This window comes from Phacochoerus africanus, chromosome 8 (assembly GCF_016906955.1).
Source record: "Phacochoerus africanus isolate WHEZ1 chromosome 8, ROS_Pafr_v1, whole genome shotgun sequence".
Taxonomy (NCBI): domain Eukaryota; kingdom Metazoa; phylum Chordata; class Mammalia; order Artiodactyla; family Suidae; genus Phacochoerus; species Phacochoerus africanus.
The window spans coordinates 28,358,536-28,372,228 of record NC_062551.1 but is presented as its reverse complement, the minus strand read 5'-3'; the positions used below and the strand labels follow the sequence as shown (position 1 = coordinate 28,372,228).

At 54.5% G+C, this 13,693-nt stretch overlaps 3 protein-coding genes across 6 annotated transcripts in view; 2 read left to right on the top strand and 1 right to left on the bottom strand.

Annotated features, from left to right (window-relative positions):
- The first annotated feature begins 1,050 nt into the window (after positions 1-1,050).
- On the top strand, positions 1,051-3,783 carry PSMB10 (proteasome 20S subunit beta 10). 3 transcript variants are annotated; one of them, XM_047792136.1, is made up of 8 exons: positions 1,051-1,259; positions 1,471-1,558; positions 1,647-1,744; positions 1,839-1,979; positions 2,251-2,366; positions 2,477-2,535; positions 3,338-3,489; positions 3,611-3,783. In XM_047792136.1, exons 1-8 carry the CDS (start codon positions 1,204-1,206, stop codon positions 3,720-3,722), a joined length of 822 nt encoding a protein of 273 aa, XP_047648092.1. In that variant the 5' UTR covers positions 1,051-1,203; the 3' UTR covers positions 3,723-3,783. The 3 variants fall into 3 exon arrangements, with proteins under 3 accessions (XP_047648092.1, XP_047648093.1, XP_047648091.1); XM_047792135.1 differs by having other exon boundaries at positions 1,061-1,259; positions 2,233-2,366; XM_047792137.1 differs by lacking the exon at positions 3,338-3,489 and having other exon boundaries at positions 1,055-1,259; positions 2,233-2,366.
- A 1,043-nt stretch (positions 3,784-4,826) lies between these two features.
- CTRL (chymotrypsin like) lies at positions 4,827-7,861 on the top strand. Of its 2 annotated transcripts, XM_047789831.1 has the most exons (7): positions 5,788-5,953; positions 6,522-6,625; positions 6,717-6,796; positions 6,916-6,997; positions 7,159-7,339; positions 7,425-7,558; positions 7,646-7,861. In XM_047789831.1, the coding sequence occupies exons 1-7, from the start codon at positions 5,902-5,904 to the stop codon at positions 7,805-7,807; spliced, it is 795 nt and encodes a 264-aa protein (XP_047645787.1). In that variant the 5' UTR covers positions 5,788-5,901; the 3' UTR covers positions 7,808-7,861. The 2 variants fall into 2 exon arrangements, with proteins under 2 accessions (XP_047645786.1, XP_047645787.1); XM_047789830.1 differs by having other exon boundaries at positions 4,827-6,625; positions 6,717-6,997.
- A 199-nt stretch (positions 7,862-8,060) lies between these two features.
- Positions 8,061-13,693, bottom strand: part of PSKH1 (protein serine kinase H1) — a 30,521-nt gene continuing 24,888 nt past the window's right edge. Inside the window, exon 3 of the mRNA XM_047789829.1 lies at positions 8,061-10,330. Within this exon, the coding sequence (XP_047645785.1) occupies positions 10,013-10,330 (318 nt within the window). The 3' untranslated portion in view covers positions 8,061-10,012. The remainder of the gene's footprint in view (positions 10,331-13,693) is intronic.

Sequence of the window (13,693 nt, the reverse complement as noted above, 5' to 3'; positions counted from 1 at the left end):
CTCAGCCATTAAAAAGAACGAAAAACCAGCATTTTTAGCAACATGGATGGACCTAGAAATTATCATGCTAAGTGAAGTCAGCCATACAATGAGATACCAACATCAAATGCTTTCACTGACATGTGGAATCTGAAAAAAAGGACAGACTGAACTTTGCAGAAAAGATACTGACTCACAGACATTGAAAAACTTATGGTCTCCAGAGGAGACAGTTTGGGGGATGGGGGGATGTACTTGGGCTGTGGGATGGAAATCCTGTGAAATCAGATTGTTATGATCATTATACAACTACAGATGTGATAAAGTCATTTAATAAAAAAATAAATTTTAAAAAGGACAAAAATAAATAAATAAATAAATAAATAAATAAATAGGAAAGAGTATGACCAGATTTCCAATCTAGTAAAAAGCCCCGTCTCTGCAGGGTAGAGTGTAGCCTGTGCTGGAAGATGAGGGGCAGGAAGTGTGGGGAAACCAGGGAGGCCAGTGTAGAATCTAGGGGAGAGATACTGCTAGTTGAGATAAGCAGTAATTAGGAGATAGATCAAGGGTCATTTGGGAAGTGAAAAAAGGCTTGGCCATGGGTAGAGCCCAGAATGTGTATGGACCACCAGATGAACAGCCATGGCACCGTTCCTGAGAGAGGGAAAACAGCACCTGAGACAGGGATGATGGAAGGATCGGCATTGCCTTGGCCAAGGATTGAGCCTTGGAGTCTGAGGTTTGATGGAAAAGGCTAAGGCAGCAAAATAGGCAGGAGTTGGGAGTAATAAAAGACAATAGGCAGCTGATGCTGTTGGCAGGCCAGTAACAATGAGATCAGAGACTTGGTCAGTGTGACAGCCTTGGGGCATTGGGACTTGCAATTAGAGTTGGGGTCAGGTAGGCAGAGCTCAGGGCTCAGGTGGGACAATGGCCAGAAGGGAGGTATTTGTTGCTCTATCAGACAGAGGCCTGGGAACAACATGGAGAACCAGGCAAGGGACATCTCACCCTTGCCAAGCTGCATAGGACCAGAGGTGAAGGTGAAAGTGAAAGAGGATGCAGAAAGGAGCCATCATGCTGTGAGGAAATGTGAAAGCGAAAGCAGTTAAGCTCAGTCCTGCAGGACAAGGACAAAGGACAAGGCTGTGGCCTTCCTTGCTTGGTGCTGGTCCTACTCCTCTGACCGCCAAACCCCTGGACTGCCCTGCCCACCTGGACATGCAGAAGATAGCGCTAGAGCCCCAAGGGGGCTTTTCCTTTGAGAACTGCCAGAGGTGAGTGGGGCGATGATTGGTCCCCAGCTGCCTAGGTCCTCAGTGAGGGTCTCCGGGAGTGGGAGAACCAGGATCTTTAAAAGTAAGAGGACGACTTGGGTTCCGAGGCTTACATGGGGAAGTGAGAGAAACGTGGACGAAGTTGGAGAATGTGATTGGGGGAGGAGGATCCCATAAGAAATGAAACCTGAGACTTTTCCCTCCGTTCCAGAAATGCATCCTTGGAACACGCCCTCCCTGGGTTCCGGGTCCCTCACGCACTCAAGACGGGGACCACCATTGCAGGTCTTGTATTCCAGGTGAGCAAGAAGTTGTGACTGTGGGGCTTGGAGGGGCGGCCGGGAATGAAGTGGGCAATGACCTAACGGCTTCTCCCCTCTTCTCCAGGACGGGGTAATCCTGGGCGCGGATACGCGGGCCACTAACGACTCGGTCGTGGCGGACAAGAGCTGCGAAAAGATCCACTTCATCGCCCCCAAAATCTAGTGAGCATTCCTCTCAAGAACTGCCCCTTAGTTCCCCGTCCCTGGTCTCCGAACACCTTAGCCCCGACCACATGGACCCTCCCTTCACCCTCAGCTGCTGTGGGGCTGGAGTAGCCGCGGACGCCGAGATGACCACGCGGATGGCGGCATCCAACATAGAGCTACACGCACTATCCACCGGCCGCGAGCCGCGCGTGGCCACTGTCACTCGCATGTTACGCCAGAAGCTCTTCCGGTGCTGGAGCTGGGCTAAGACGACCCTGGGGAGGGGCAGTTGCAGGGAAGGTGGGGCTGATAGGAGGTGGGACAAGAGGAAGGACAGGGCTGCGAGGTGCCGGGAGACCGGAAGAGGTCAGCCTAAGAGGAGTTAAGAAGGCAACCGGAAGCAGCAATGTCAGTCATGGGGCTCCAGACCACGGGAAGGGGCGGGGCTCGGGTGCAGGACCATAGAGGGGAGGGACCTGGGTCCTGGTTTGTTTGGCTGACAGCGCCCACTTGCGGAAAAGGTACCAGGGCCACGTGGGCGCGTCGCTGATCGTGGGCGGCATAGACTTCACAGGGCCCCAGCTCTACAGCGTGCACCCCCATGGGTCCTACAGCCGTCTGCCCTTCACGGCCCTAGGTGAGCTCTTCCATCCCTTCCCCACGAATCCCACGTATACTATCCTGGCCTCCCGTTTCTCCCGCGACCGTGCGGCCGCGGCTGACCTCAGATACCCCTCCTGTCTACAGGCTCCGGCCAAGATGCAGCCCTGGCAGTGCTAGAAGACCGGTTCGAGCCCAACATGACTGTGAGTGACATGGCATTGCATTGGTGGGAAGTGCACTTGGGAGCTGGGGAAACACAGAGGTACCCTGGCCTAATCCGGAGGTCAGGAAAAGCTTTTCAGAGGTGATGACTGAGTATAGGAGGAGAAGCCAGTGGAGCGAGGGTGGAGAAGTGCAATTCCAACAGACCACTGTCAATGCCAAAGCTTGGACTGCATGGAGAGGTCAAAACTCAGGACCATTTAGAGCTAAGGGAGGAGAGAACAACAGGTGGGGTCTGGAGTCTGGGTCTTGTTTTGAGGTGGATGGAAAGAGAGGCATATGTCACTTCATAGGTGCCTAAGGCCCAGAAAGAAAAAGAAATGAGCCTGGGATTGGGGGCCAAGACTACACTGGGTGAGTGAATAGGCCCCTGGAACCAGAGCCACAGGTGTGACTCAGAGAAGTTTGTGAAGATGGGGCATTGGGAACACCTGGTCTCTGGAGAGAGGGAAACTGACACCTGGGGAGAGGAGCTTGAGGTGGAGATGGGAGTATAAGGTGAGAACAGATGGTAAATAGCAGTCTCTGAGTTCCCGTCATGGCTCAGTGGTAACGAACCTGACTAGGATCCATGAAGATGTGGGTTCGATCCCTGGCCTTGCTCAGTGGGTAAAGAATCTGGTGTTGCCCCGAGCTGCGGTGTAAATTGCAGATGTGGCTCAGATTTGGCGTTGCTGTTGCTGTGGCTGTGGTGTAGGCAGGGAAGAGATTAGCAATCTCCAGGCTATAGCCTAAGGGTGATACCACAGTGTCCATCAGGGCTTCACACATGCATTGTTACAGCTGGAGGGAGCACAGGGGCTGCTGGTGGAAGCCATTACTGCAGGGATCCTAAGTGACCTGGGCTCTGGGGGCAATGTGGATGCATGTGTGATCATGGGGACTGGTGCCAAGCTGCTGCGAACACTGAGCTCTCCCACAAAGCCCACAGAAAGGTAAGAGCATGGGAGATGGGGGAACAAAGGAGAGGATAGGGTGGCAGCAAGGGAGATGGGCTGCAAAGAGAGGATTGGCCACGTGATGGGCCCATTTTGAGAGGTCATTCCTTCTTCCCAGATCCAGCCAGTATCGCTTTGCCCCTGGGACCACAGCTGTCCTGTCCCAGACAGTGATGCCGCTGACCCTGGAGCTGGTGGAAGAAACTGTGCAGGCCATGGATGTGGAGTGAAGTAGGCCTAGGCTTACTTGGAATAAGGAACGAGGAGGAATAAACCCAGAAAACACCAACACCTAAGCAGATGGCTGTGTTGTTCTTGGGTAGAAGGAGCAAGCAGCTAGCAGGGCTCTGTGGCTAAGGTCCCTGCAGGGGCCACTCATGCCTATGGCTGCAGTGCCTGGCCTAGGGGGTGCCCTTCACCCATCACCTTAGGCATCTCTACCCCTTCAGAACCCCAGCCCTGGCAAGCATTGCGGGCTCAAGGCCAAGGCCCCATCCTTACTCTCCCTATCACGGAGGCTCCCCCTACCACTCCGATGCCTTGCTCTTGCCCTCTAGTCACTGGGGACTGTTTTACAACCTGAAAGGCCCCATATACCGCCCCAAACTAGAGCCTGGCTCATCACTGGCCAAGGACAAAGCCCACGGTGCTCAGTTAGGACAGGCCCCCCATGCCCCCACTGATGGCTAAAATCCTGATGAGGAGCTGCTCTCTGACTCCAAGGATAAGTTCTCCAGTGCAGTCCTCACCCCTGCAACACCTTTATATGTGAGACCCCTCTGATGACCAGGCACACCTAAGGTGCTAACAGAATGCTGGACTTCTGTTTGCACGTGTTGGGCTGTGAATAGGGGGAGTGACTCCAAGTTTCCTGGGCTGACAGTGGTCACAGGGCCCATGTGAGAGATGACATTGACACATTTATCCAGCAGACTTCTGCTAAGCACCCACTGAGTGCCAGCCCAGGTGCTGGGTGGCAGGAGCATCCTACCCCAGGAGAGAATGGCTGAGCGCCACTGAAACTTTGGAACTGTTAGAGTCTGCCCAACATCTGGGGAGCATCTAGTCCGGGCTGTATATCCCTGGATCCCTGACTGCTTTTTTCCCTAGTATTTTATTATGAAGATTTTTTTTTTTTTGCCATTTTTTTTTAAGATGCACCCGAGGCATATGGAGGTTCCCAGCTAGGGGTTGAATTGGAGCTACAGCTGCCAGCCTATGCCACAGCAACATAGGATCCGAACCACATCTGGGGCCTACACACAGCTCAAGGCAATGCCAGCTCCTTAACTCACTGAATGAGGCCAGGGATCAAACCCGTATCCTCATGGATCCTAGTCGGTTGCGTTAACTGCTGAGCCACGGAGGGAACTCCCTATTATAAAGATTTTAAAAACATAAACATTGAAAGAATTGTACACTGAACACCGATATACCCACCACAGACTTTACAGTTAGTATTTTGTTATATTTGCTTTATCAGATCTCTATCCACCCCTCTAGTCAACAATTAACTCATCTTATGATGAGTTCTTAAATCAGTTGAAGCCCTCACACCCCTAGAAGGAGGCAAGTCAATTTACCTGTTGCAACTTTGCACACGGGGTGTCTTCTCTCCCTCACTTCAGGGTCAGCTTGGAGTTCTACTATGATGGAGGTAGATATCAGAGGTTTGTCCATGGGAGCTCCAAGGCCTGGAGGCTGTCAGAGATTTGATAGCTGACTTGTGACCTCCATCCAGGGTTGGCTAGTCACCAAGAGCTTATACCTTGCCTTCCTGTGCACGAGGCCCCTCCCACACGGCATCTCATCACAGAGTGTGGGCTTTGGCACCCAATAAATGAAGGTTTGGGTCCAAAGTCACCAAATGGCAGGAGAGTCATCATCTCTCTGTGCAAACTGCCACTCCTGTTCCAAGATGATAAGGAATTACTGAGATGATATGTTAGAATTCACAACCCACCAGAGCCCCTGACCTGGCCACATGGTCTTGGCCCTCCACAGCAGAGCTGCTATAGCTGGACATTCTGTGCACCACTCAGGAACACTCCTGGGTGCTGGGCAGGCTTATCTGAGTCTGATGCTTCTGACAGCCCTGAGAGACTTTCCGATCTCTGCCACCAGGTGGTCACGATAAGCTTAAGCACTTGGGATGTGAGATTTTTCAGGGAGCCAATCGCAGGCCAGGCTTTGGGGGGTGGAGAAGGTGAGAGCTTCACACCTGGGGTCTGCCTGATAAGTCAAGGCCTGCCTGGGTGGGGGACCTTGGCCTAATGAGACCCTCCTCCTGGCTAGCGTGTGGGAAGGGGACAAACCTCTGCAGCTGCCTGGCTTCAGTCCCAGGATTTTAGCCCAAGGACAAGGAGACCCATAAAGCCAGGCCCAGTTTCCAACCTCATTTGTACCACAATGTTGCTGCTCAGCCTGACCCTTAGCCTGGTCCTTCTCAGCTCCTCTTGGGGTGAGTGGGCCTGGCATGCCTGACTCAATGGCCTTCAGGCAATCCAGCTCCTAGCACTAGCCCAGGAGCTCAGGGAAGTGGCCAGGCTGGCTAGAAGGGAAACAGGTGTATGGAGTGGGCAAAGGAAAAAAGGTGCCAGGGTTGGGAGAAAAGAGGTGGGCAGAAGCCAGTCTCAGGGTTTAGAAAGCTGAGAAGTAAAGGCTGGACTCATAATTTAGGAAAAGCCCTCCGGCTACATGTGAGGTACAGACTGTTGAGGTTGCCAGAGGCGGTGGAGGCTAGGAAGGAGACGGTCCTAGGGATCATGGAGAAAAATAGCCTAGGCTGGGGAGTTGGGTGGAGCTGGGGAGTAGTTTGGAGAGAGATGTGGGAGAATGGACAGAACTTGGGGACTGACTGGATGGGGGCAAGTGAGGTAGCTAGAGAGGCCCAGAGGTGCTCAGAGAAGGAAAGTGTAGTGAGGAGCCCTCTTGATTTGGACTCCTACAGGGGGCAGCCTGGGGGCACCCAGGAGGAGGAGAGGTGGGTTGGGATGTGGGAAGCAGGTCCTCACCAGCCCAATGGCCAGGCTGCGGCGTTCCTGCCATCAAACCGGCGCTGAACTTCAACCAGCGGATTGTCAATGGAGAGAACGCAGTGCCAGGCTCCTGGCCCTGGCAAGTATCCCTGCAGGTACATGAACCCTGGAGATGGGGCAGAGTCCCAGGGGTTTCATGCCTGGGTGTAGCCTGGGCCCACCCCCACTTCTGACCCCTGACCCCAGGACAGCAACGGCTTCCACTTATGCGGTGGTTCCCTCATCAGCCAGTCCTGGGTGGTCACCGCTGCCCACTGCAATGTCATGTGAGTGCTTCCCCTCTACCTGCCTTGCCCCAGCCCCCACCTCCCACTTCCTTGCCCTGGAGGCCTCTCTCTTGTCACTCTGCCCTCCCTGTGGCTGCCCAACCCCACTCTCACTGCAGCCCTGGCCGTCACTTTGTCATCCTGGGCGAGTATGACCGATCATCCAGCACTGAGCCTTTGCAGGTTCTGTCCATCTCTCAGGTGAGTGCCTGGGCTGCGGACAAGGAAGAATGGGCAGTGCAGTTGTGTGGGCTCTGAGGGTGAGGAGTTCAGGGCACACCCTGGGCCAGCCCCCTCAGCACCCATCAACTTGGGGACCTGTGCCCATCCCCATCCTATATGGTCCCTTCCTGGGTCCACAGGCCATCACGCACCCTTCCTGGAACCCTACTACCATGAACAATGATCTGACTCTACTGAAGCTCGCCTCCCCAGCCCAGTACACAACACGCATCTCACCAGTTTGCCTGGCTTCCTCAAATGAGGCGCTGCCTGAAGGCCTCAAGTGTGTCACCACCGGCTGGGGCCGCCTCAGTAGCGTGGGTAGGATCTTGGGCCAAAGATCTGGATGGGAAAGCAGGCTAGGGACAAGCCATTTGGGGCCTAACCACCCCTTCCCGGCCTACAGGCAATGTGACTCCAGCACGCCTGCAGCAAGTGGTTCTGCCCTTGGTCACCGTGCGTCAGTGCCAGCAGTACTGGGGCTCCCGCATCACTAACTCCATGATCTGTGCAGGGGCCTCAGGGGCCTCCTCATGCCACGTGAGCACCGACACCCTGTCTCGTCCTCTGCATTGTCCTGAGGCACCCTGAACTCCCATGCTGACTTTTCCCCTCTCCTTCCATCAGGGTGACTCTGGAGGCCCACTTGTCTGCCAGAAGGGAAACACGTGGGTGCTTATTGGTATCGTCTCCTGGGGCACCAGTGACTGCAACGTGTACGCGCCTGCTGTGTACACTCGGGTTAGCAAGTTCAACACCTGGATCAATCAGGTCATAGCCTACAACTGAGCCCACCACAGACCCTCTCCCCATCTCAGTCCAATAAAGACCCCAGGCCCTGTCCTCTTGTATATTCCTGTCTGTCCTCCTGGATCAGGGAAAAGGAGAGGCTTTTGGGGGTCCCACTCCCTACATGGACTTTGTCTTCTGGCCCAGCAGTTACTGAGGGAGTCAGGATCCTCCTGGACTAGCCATGTCCAGGCTGGGCCCCGCTCCCGCCTCCTCCTGGGCAACCCCTTGGCCCAGAGCAAGGAGACTGGGCTATCGAAATGAATGGGCAGCCTTCCTAGGGGAAGGCAGCCTGTTTATTGAGTACAGAGGATACATTACAAACTGAGTACACGAAATAAATAACTGCACATTCTCCATCCACAGTCCATGGTGTAAAGGCCCAAATCTCCAAACTTCCACTTCCTACCCTCAGGACCAGGCCCATCCTGGCCAAGAGAGGAAATAAATCCCCAAGGCTTCAGGCCCCCAGAGGCACTTGGGAAAGTGGTAGGAATTCTGAGGCCGTGGGGATTGGGCTTTCCACTGCCTTGTGCTAGGAGCACTGGGGACAGAAGGAGAGGGTGCACAAAGCATGGATTATGTGGCCCAGAGTGGTCTCTTTGGGCTTGGTTTCCCACTGGAGGTGGCACATGCAAAAAGAAGACAGCCCGGCCCAAGGGTACTGGGAAGAACTGAGGGCCAAACCCTCCTTGCTGACAGGGGCCTTGAAGTCCAGCTAAGGCTAAAGCTGGGCCCTGGCTCCTTCCTACCCACTGAAAGCAGCTGTGGAGGGAGAGGGCTTGGGTTCCACCCCGTGTGTGGTGGTGAAGAGGTACCATGACTGAGAAGAGGAGTCTGGCTCAGACCTCTGGGAAAGCAGCCACCCAATTCCACAGTCTTGAGATTCAGCGGGGCCCAGACTAAAACGGTAATGCTGTGAAAAGAAGCAGGGACAGACTGGACTGAGCAAGGCTACCAGTGAGAAGGCCAATGCCCCAGGCACTCAGGGTTCAGAGGCAGGTCACACAGTATGGCTAAGTTCCAGGGCGAGCTGTGCAGAAGCTCAGCAGAAGGGGAGAGAGTTGAGCAGCCGGGGCATCCTCCCTCAATACAGCAGCTCCTTTCTTCCCACTTCCTCTTAGAGGATAAAGGGAGAGGATGAGTCATTCCTAGGCTGCCCATACTTGTACCAAACACTAGATGGCACCTTCATGCAGCTGCAAAGGAGGGAACAGCAGAGCCTGAAGGGAGAGGCAACTGGCAGTAACAAGAGTGGAGCTAGGGTTGATGCTGGAATTCTGACTGTGCTCTCCCCGCGAAGCCCTGCCCTTTGCTTTGGCCCAGGTGCCCCCATCCCCCAGGTAGCAGCAGTGGGGCTCCTTTTAATCCCCCACAGTTGGGAAGGAGGCACTTGGGGAACAGAACGGGCTTCCAAGGGGGAGAGGGAAGTGACAGGCTCTGCAAAGAAGGCACTGAGAGTGGTAGGCTGGTGGGCAAACTCTCACAGTCAGAGAGAGGCTGGAGCCTGGAGCAAGCCTGCCACCAACATGGCCACACAGTCCAGAGGGCCAAGGACCATACCATGGCCCTACCCCCAGAGACCCTGGGAAGCCTGGGGTGGGGAGGGGTCCCTGGGGGCACCATGAAAGACGTTCACTGGGAAGTGGAGGGGTATTCAGACTTAGCTAGGGGTTGAGAGACCAACCATGGCACAAGCTGTGTGCCTACATGGGCCTCTCACTGGAGCAGAATCATGAGATCAGGATGCCATGGAATGTGGGGAGCCAGGGAGGAAGGCTTGGTGGAGCAAAGAGGGGATTTCAGAAGTAACTGTCCCAAAGAGTCCTGGGAATACAGGACACCCTTCCCTGGCACTGCATGCCCTTTTGATCTGAGGAAGAGCCAAGAGGTGAGAAGGCTGAAGGCCAGGTCCTGCCTTTCCCCCAATTTGTACCAGAGCAGTTGCCCACCAAATGGAACATCAGGGCCAGGCCAAGCTCCCAGTTCAGAGGGCTCAGAGCCTCCTGGGCTCCCTCCACTTTGTTGTGCCAGGCGCAGGCCCAGAGTGAAGATGGGAGCCCTGAAGGCACAGAAAAGGGGCTGGGGCCATTCACCTACCACTGACCATACAGGCTTATCTCTAGAGAAGGTGTCGGGCCCAGATGGCACAGCAATGTGTGGCCAGGCTGAGGCCATGCCATGTCTGCTCCCCAGCCAGGCGGGTCAGCCATTGTACTGCTGCTGGTAACGCAGATTGAGCTCCCGAAGCTCTCGCTCTCGCACTCGGCGTGACTTGTTGGAGCGTGTAGAGCGGCTGGAACGTGTGGACTGGGCAGATTTGGTGCTCTGGCAGCGCGAGGAGGCACGTTTGAGGAGGTTCTGGGAGATGGAACGGTGCAGGTTCTTCATAGAGGAAGAGGCTGCCATGCTCACCACCCATGGATGCCTCAGGGCCTGCAATGCAGTCATACGGGCGCCGGGGTCCACTGTCAGCAGGCGGTCAATGAAGTCTTTGGCCAAGTTGGACACGCTGGGCCAGGGCTAGAGGCCAAGGACAAGCATTACAGCAAGCATACTCAACAGTGCCCTCCCCATCCCCATGATGTCAACACCACAGCACTAAGACCTGACCAGTGAGTGGCCCTGTACTCTCTCCGCTAGAGTCACTGCCTGGCTCCTCCCATATAGACATTCTGGACCTCCCCTTCCCATCCAGTGCAGGCCCTAGATAATGAGCTGAGGATGCTCTCTGGATGATAAGGAATGTGACAAGGAGGAGGAGAACCCCCTCCACACACACACCCCACAAAGAGCAAACTTCTAAGGTGGCCTGGACTCAAAGCCTGGCTCAAGGAGGTGGCCCCCATCAAGACCACCCAACCTACCTCAGAACTACTATAACTCAGGGGAATCTAGTGAGAATTACCCAAACCTTCCACCATATCTTGAGCCAGACTCAAGCTCCCGTCCCTGGATACCCATACCAGGATACTTCCTAGTCTTTAGAGACAGGGTCTGTCCTCATTCCAACTGAAAAAGTGCTCAAAAATATGACCACTGCATTCTCTGCATCAGACTCAGCCTCTCAGCCATGGGGAGAAAAGGAAACAATAATTTTTTTTTCTTTCTCTTTTTAGGGCCGTACCTGCAGCAACATGGAGGTTCCCAGGCTAGGGGTCGAATCAGAGCTATAGCCGCAAGCCTACACCACAGCCACAGCAACACCAGATCCAAGCTGCGTCTGTGACCTACACCACAGCTCAAGGCAACACCGGATCCTTAACCCACTGACGAGGCCAGGGACTGAACCCGCGTCCTCATAGATGCTAGTCAGGTTTGTTTCTGCTAAGCCACAATGAGAACTCCAGGAAACAATCATTTAAGGCAATTAGATTTCTCAATCTGCTGGGTAGGGGATGCTGGGGGCCTGGTAGGGACCAGGACCCTTCTCAGGGGTGCTTCTCATGTCTGCATGACCTGAGACACACAAGGGCTCATGGCAGTGCCCTGTGCCAGTCTCATTTTAGTACATTTTGTGCTCAGCACAGAGCTTGCTCTGCTCTACCCACCCATGGCAGCCTCATCTCAGCCACACATACCAAGCAGCCAATCATCTCAGGGCCTCAGCCTGTACATCTTGTCCTCACCTAGCTGAATCCTCAGGTTCTCAGGGTAAAGAATACTTTTTCACACTTCCTCTTAGCCCCCAGTGTTAAGCAATTATTCTAGCAATTTCAATTTAGACCATTAGACCACACTTAGCTCATCTTCAGTGCCTGGTGCTGGTCATACAGGAGGCACTTAGCAGACAGGAACTCAGTGAATAAACAAGCCATGGATGGCACCTGATGCATGCCCCCGGGGGAGCTGCTTCCAGGACATGGGGCTCAGATGCCTTGGCCCTTGAGTAGGCTGGAGGAAGGCAGACATAGGACTGCTCTGAGTCTCTGAATCTCTTGGGAGCACTTTGGCACGAGCTCTGACACTCTGCTGCAGATGGCGTGGCTGGGATGCCAGGGTACCATCACATTCCTTCTCGCCAGGCAAGAGGTCTGACTGTTGTACCCCATGGTGCCCTTCACCTTGGGGAAGCCCTGAATACACTCTCCATGGGGCTCAGGAAAGTCTGAGAGTCCACATTTGGGGCAGCTGCATGCCCACTCAGCAGGCACACTCACACACTCACTATTGCTACCTCCAGTCTGACTTCCTTGATCTCCAATTCTGCCCCCATGCCCTTCCCACGAGGGCTGGTGGGTGGGGTAATGTAGAAGGCAAGAAAAAGATTCCAGTGGAGTCCTGAAGAAGGGGTGGGGATACTTGTAGTTGCTACCTTTACTTGCCCTTTGGAAGGCAAATCTCAATTTTTACTGAGCTGAACTGGAAGAAAGTAACAGAAAACCCAGATTTCAAACAGCCACCTAACAAGGTCCTCCTCACCAGTGGGCCAGCTCCCATTGCTTCCCTGGGAGCTATTGGCCCCCAGGAGGAGGGCAGTCAGGAACTAAGGAACACACAGCCCAGGGAGGTCCATACATACCACGCTATCTGAGACCGGGGTGGCGGGTGGGGGCAGAGAGCAAGAGCCCTTCCACGCTGGAAGCCTGGTCCAGGTGTCCCTGCAGGTCTGTGTACTCAGGGCTCCAGTACTGAGGCTGAAATGCAAGGTGACTGGACCACTTGCCAGAGTAGCTTTGGGCTCACAGTTTAAGAAAACCCCATGGCTTGCGGCTGCAGAAGCCACTGTGAAGGGCCAGCCAATCTAGACCACAGATACTCACTGTGGCCCCTGTCCCTCATTTGAAAGATAGAAAGACACAGGCATGTAGGGCCACTGGTGGACAGAGCAAACCTAGAGCTAGAACAGGTTGGTTCATGGGAACACCTGTGCTTGTGCTGCACTGGGGCTTTCATGGTTCCCAAGAAAAGGAGAGATCATGTAGGGAACACACTGCAGCTCAGCCTGGCCTGTTGGTGGGACAGCTCCAAGACAGAGCTGGCAGCCCAGGCTGGCCAAACAGGGCTGGGACATGGATTCTGTCCCTGACCCATGGTCCAGTCAGGACAGAGAGGCAACTCCTCTGCAGATGACAGAATAAACAGTGGTGAAGCTGGACTCACAAGTTAGGAACCTGAACATGGATGGATCCATACCCAGCCAAATCAAGGCCTCCTGCCACTCCAAACCAGGCCCACATGGTCTTAGATGGTTCTCTCACCAGACCCACACTGTGGGCTTAGGCATCTCCATCTCCAGAGTGACACAGGTTCACAACAGCCATCAACCCCTGCTGCTTGTTGCTACTAACGCCAAAGTGAGCCAGATGCATCTGCCCTCCTCCTCCCCAGGCACTCGCCTCTCCACAATCATCTGCTCCTGCAGCTGTGTGAGGAGTACTGATGGGCTCATTAGTCTAAGGGCAAGCCCACCCTCTCTAGCAGGCCCCTGGTCTCCCCATCTCTGAAGAGCTGTGAGCAGCTAGACGTGGGTCCCCTTAGCCAATGTGACTCGAGCTATCATGACCTGAGAACCAGGTTGTGTCAATGGCACCCAGCTTAACCCTCACACACTGAGGGACCAGTGTCCATCAAGTCAAACACAGGATGGTAGTCCTCAAGCCAGCCCACTGACAGCAGGGCAGGGGCTTATGCTGACCTCCAGAAGAATGGTCCCTGGGAGCCATGCTGAGGCCTCTAACAGGCTCAAAAAAAAAAAGGAGGCTTTTGGCCAAGTCCAATTCAGCACCTCCTAGGAAAGTGATCAAAACTACAGGTTAACCCATCTGCTTTCCCAACATGCTTGGGCCTCTGGAGCCACATGAGTATGTCTGTCAGCCTCTGAATGACTGGCCAGGTAGCATTCTATTCCTCACATCCAGCCAGGTGAGGAAAAGAAAAATGGGC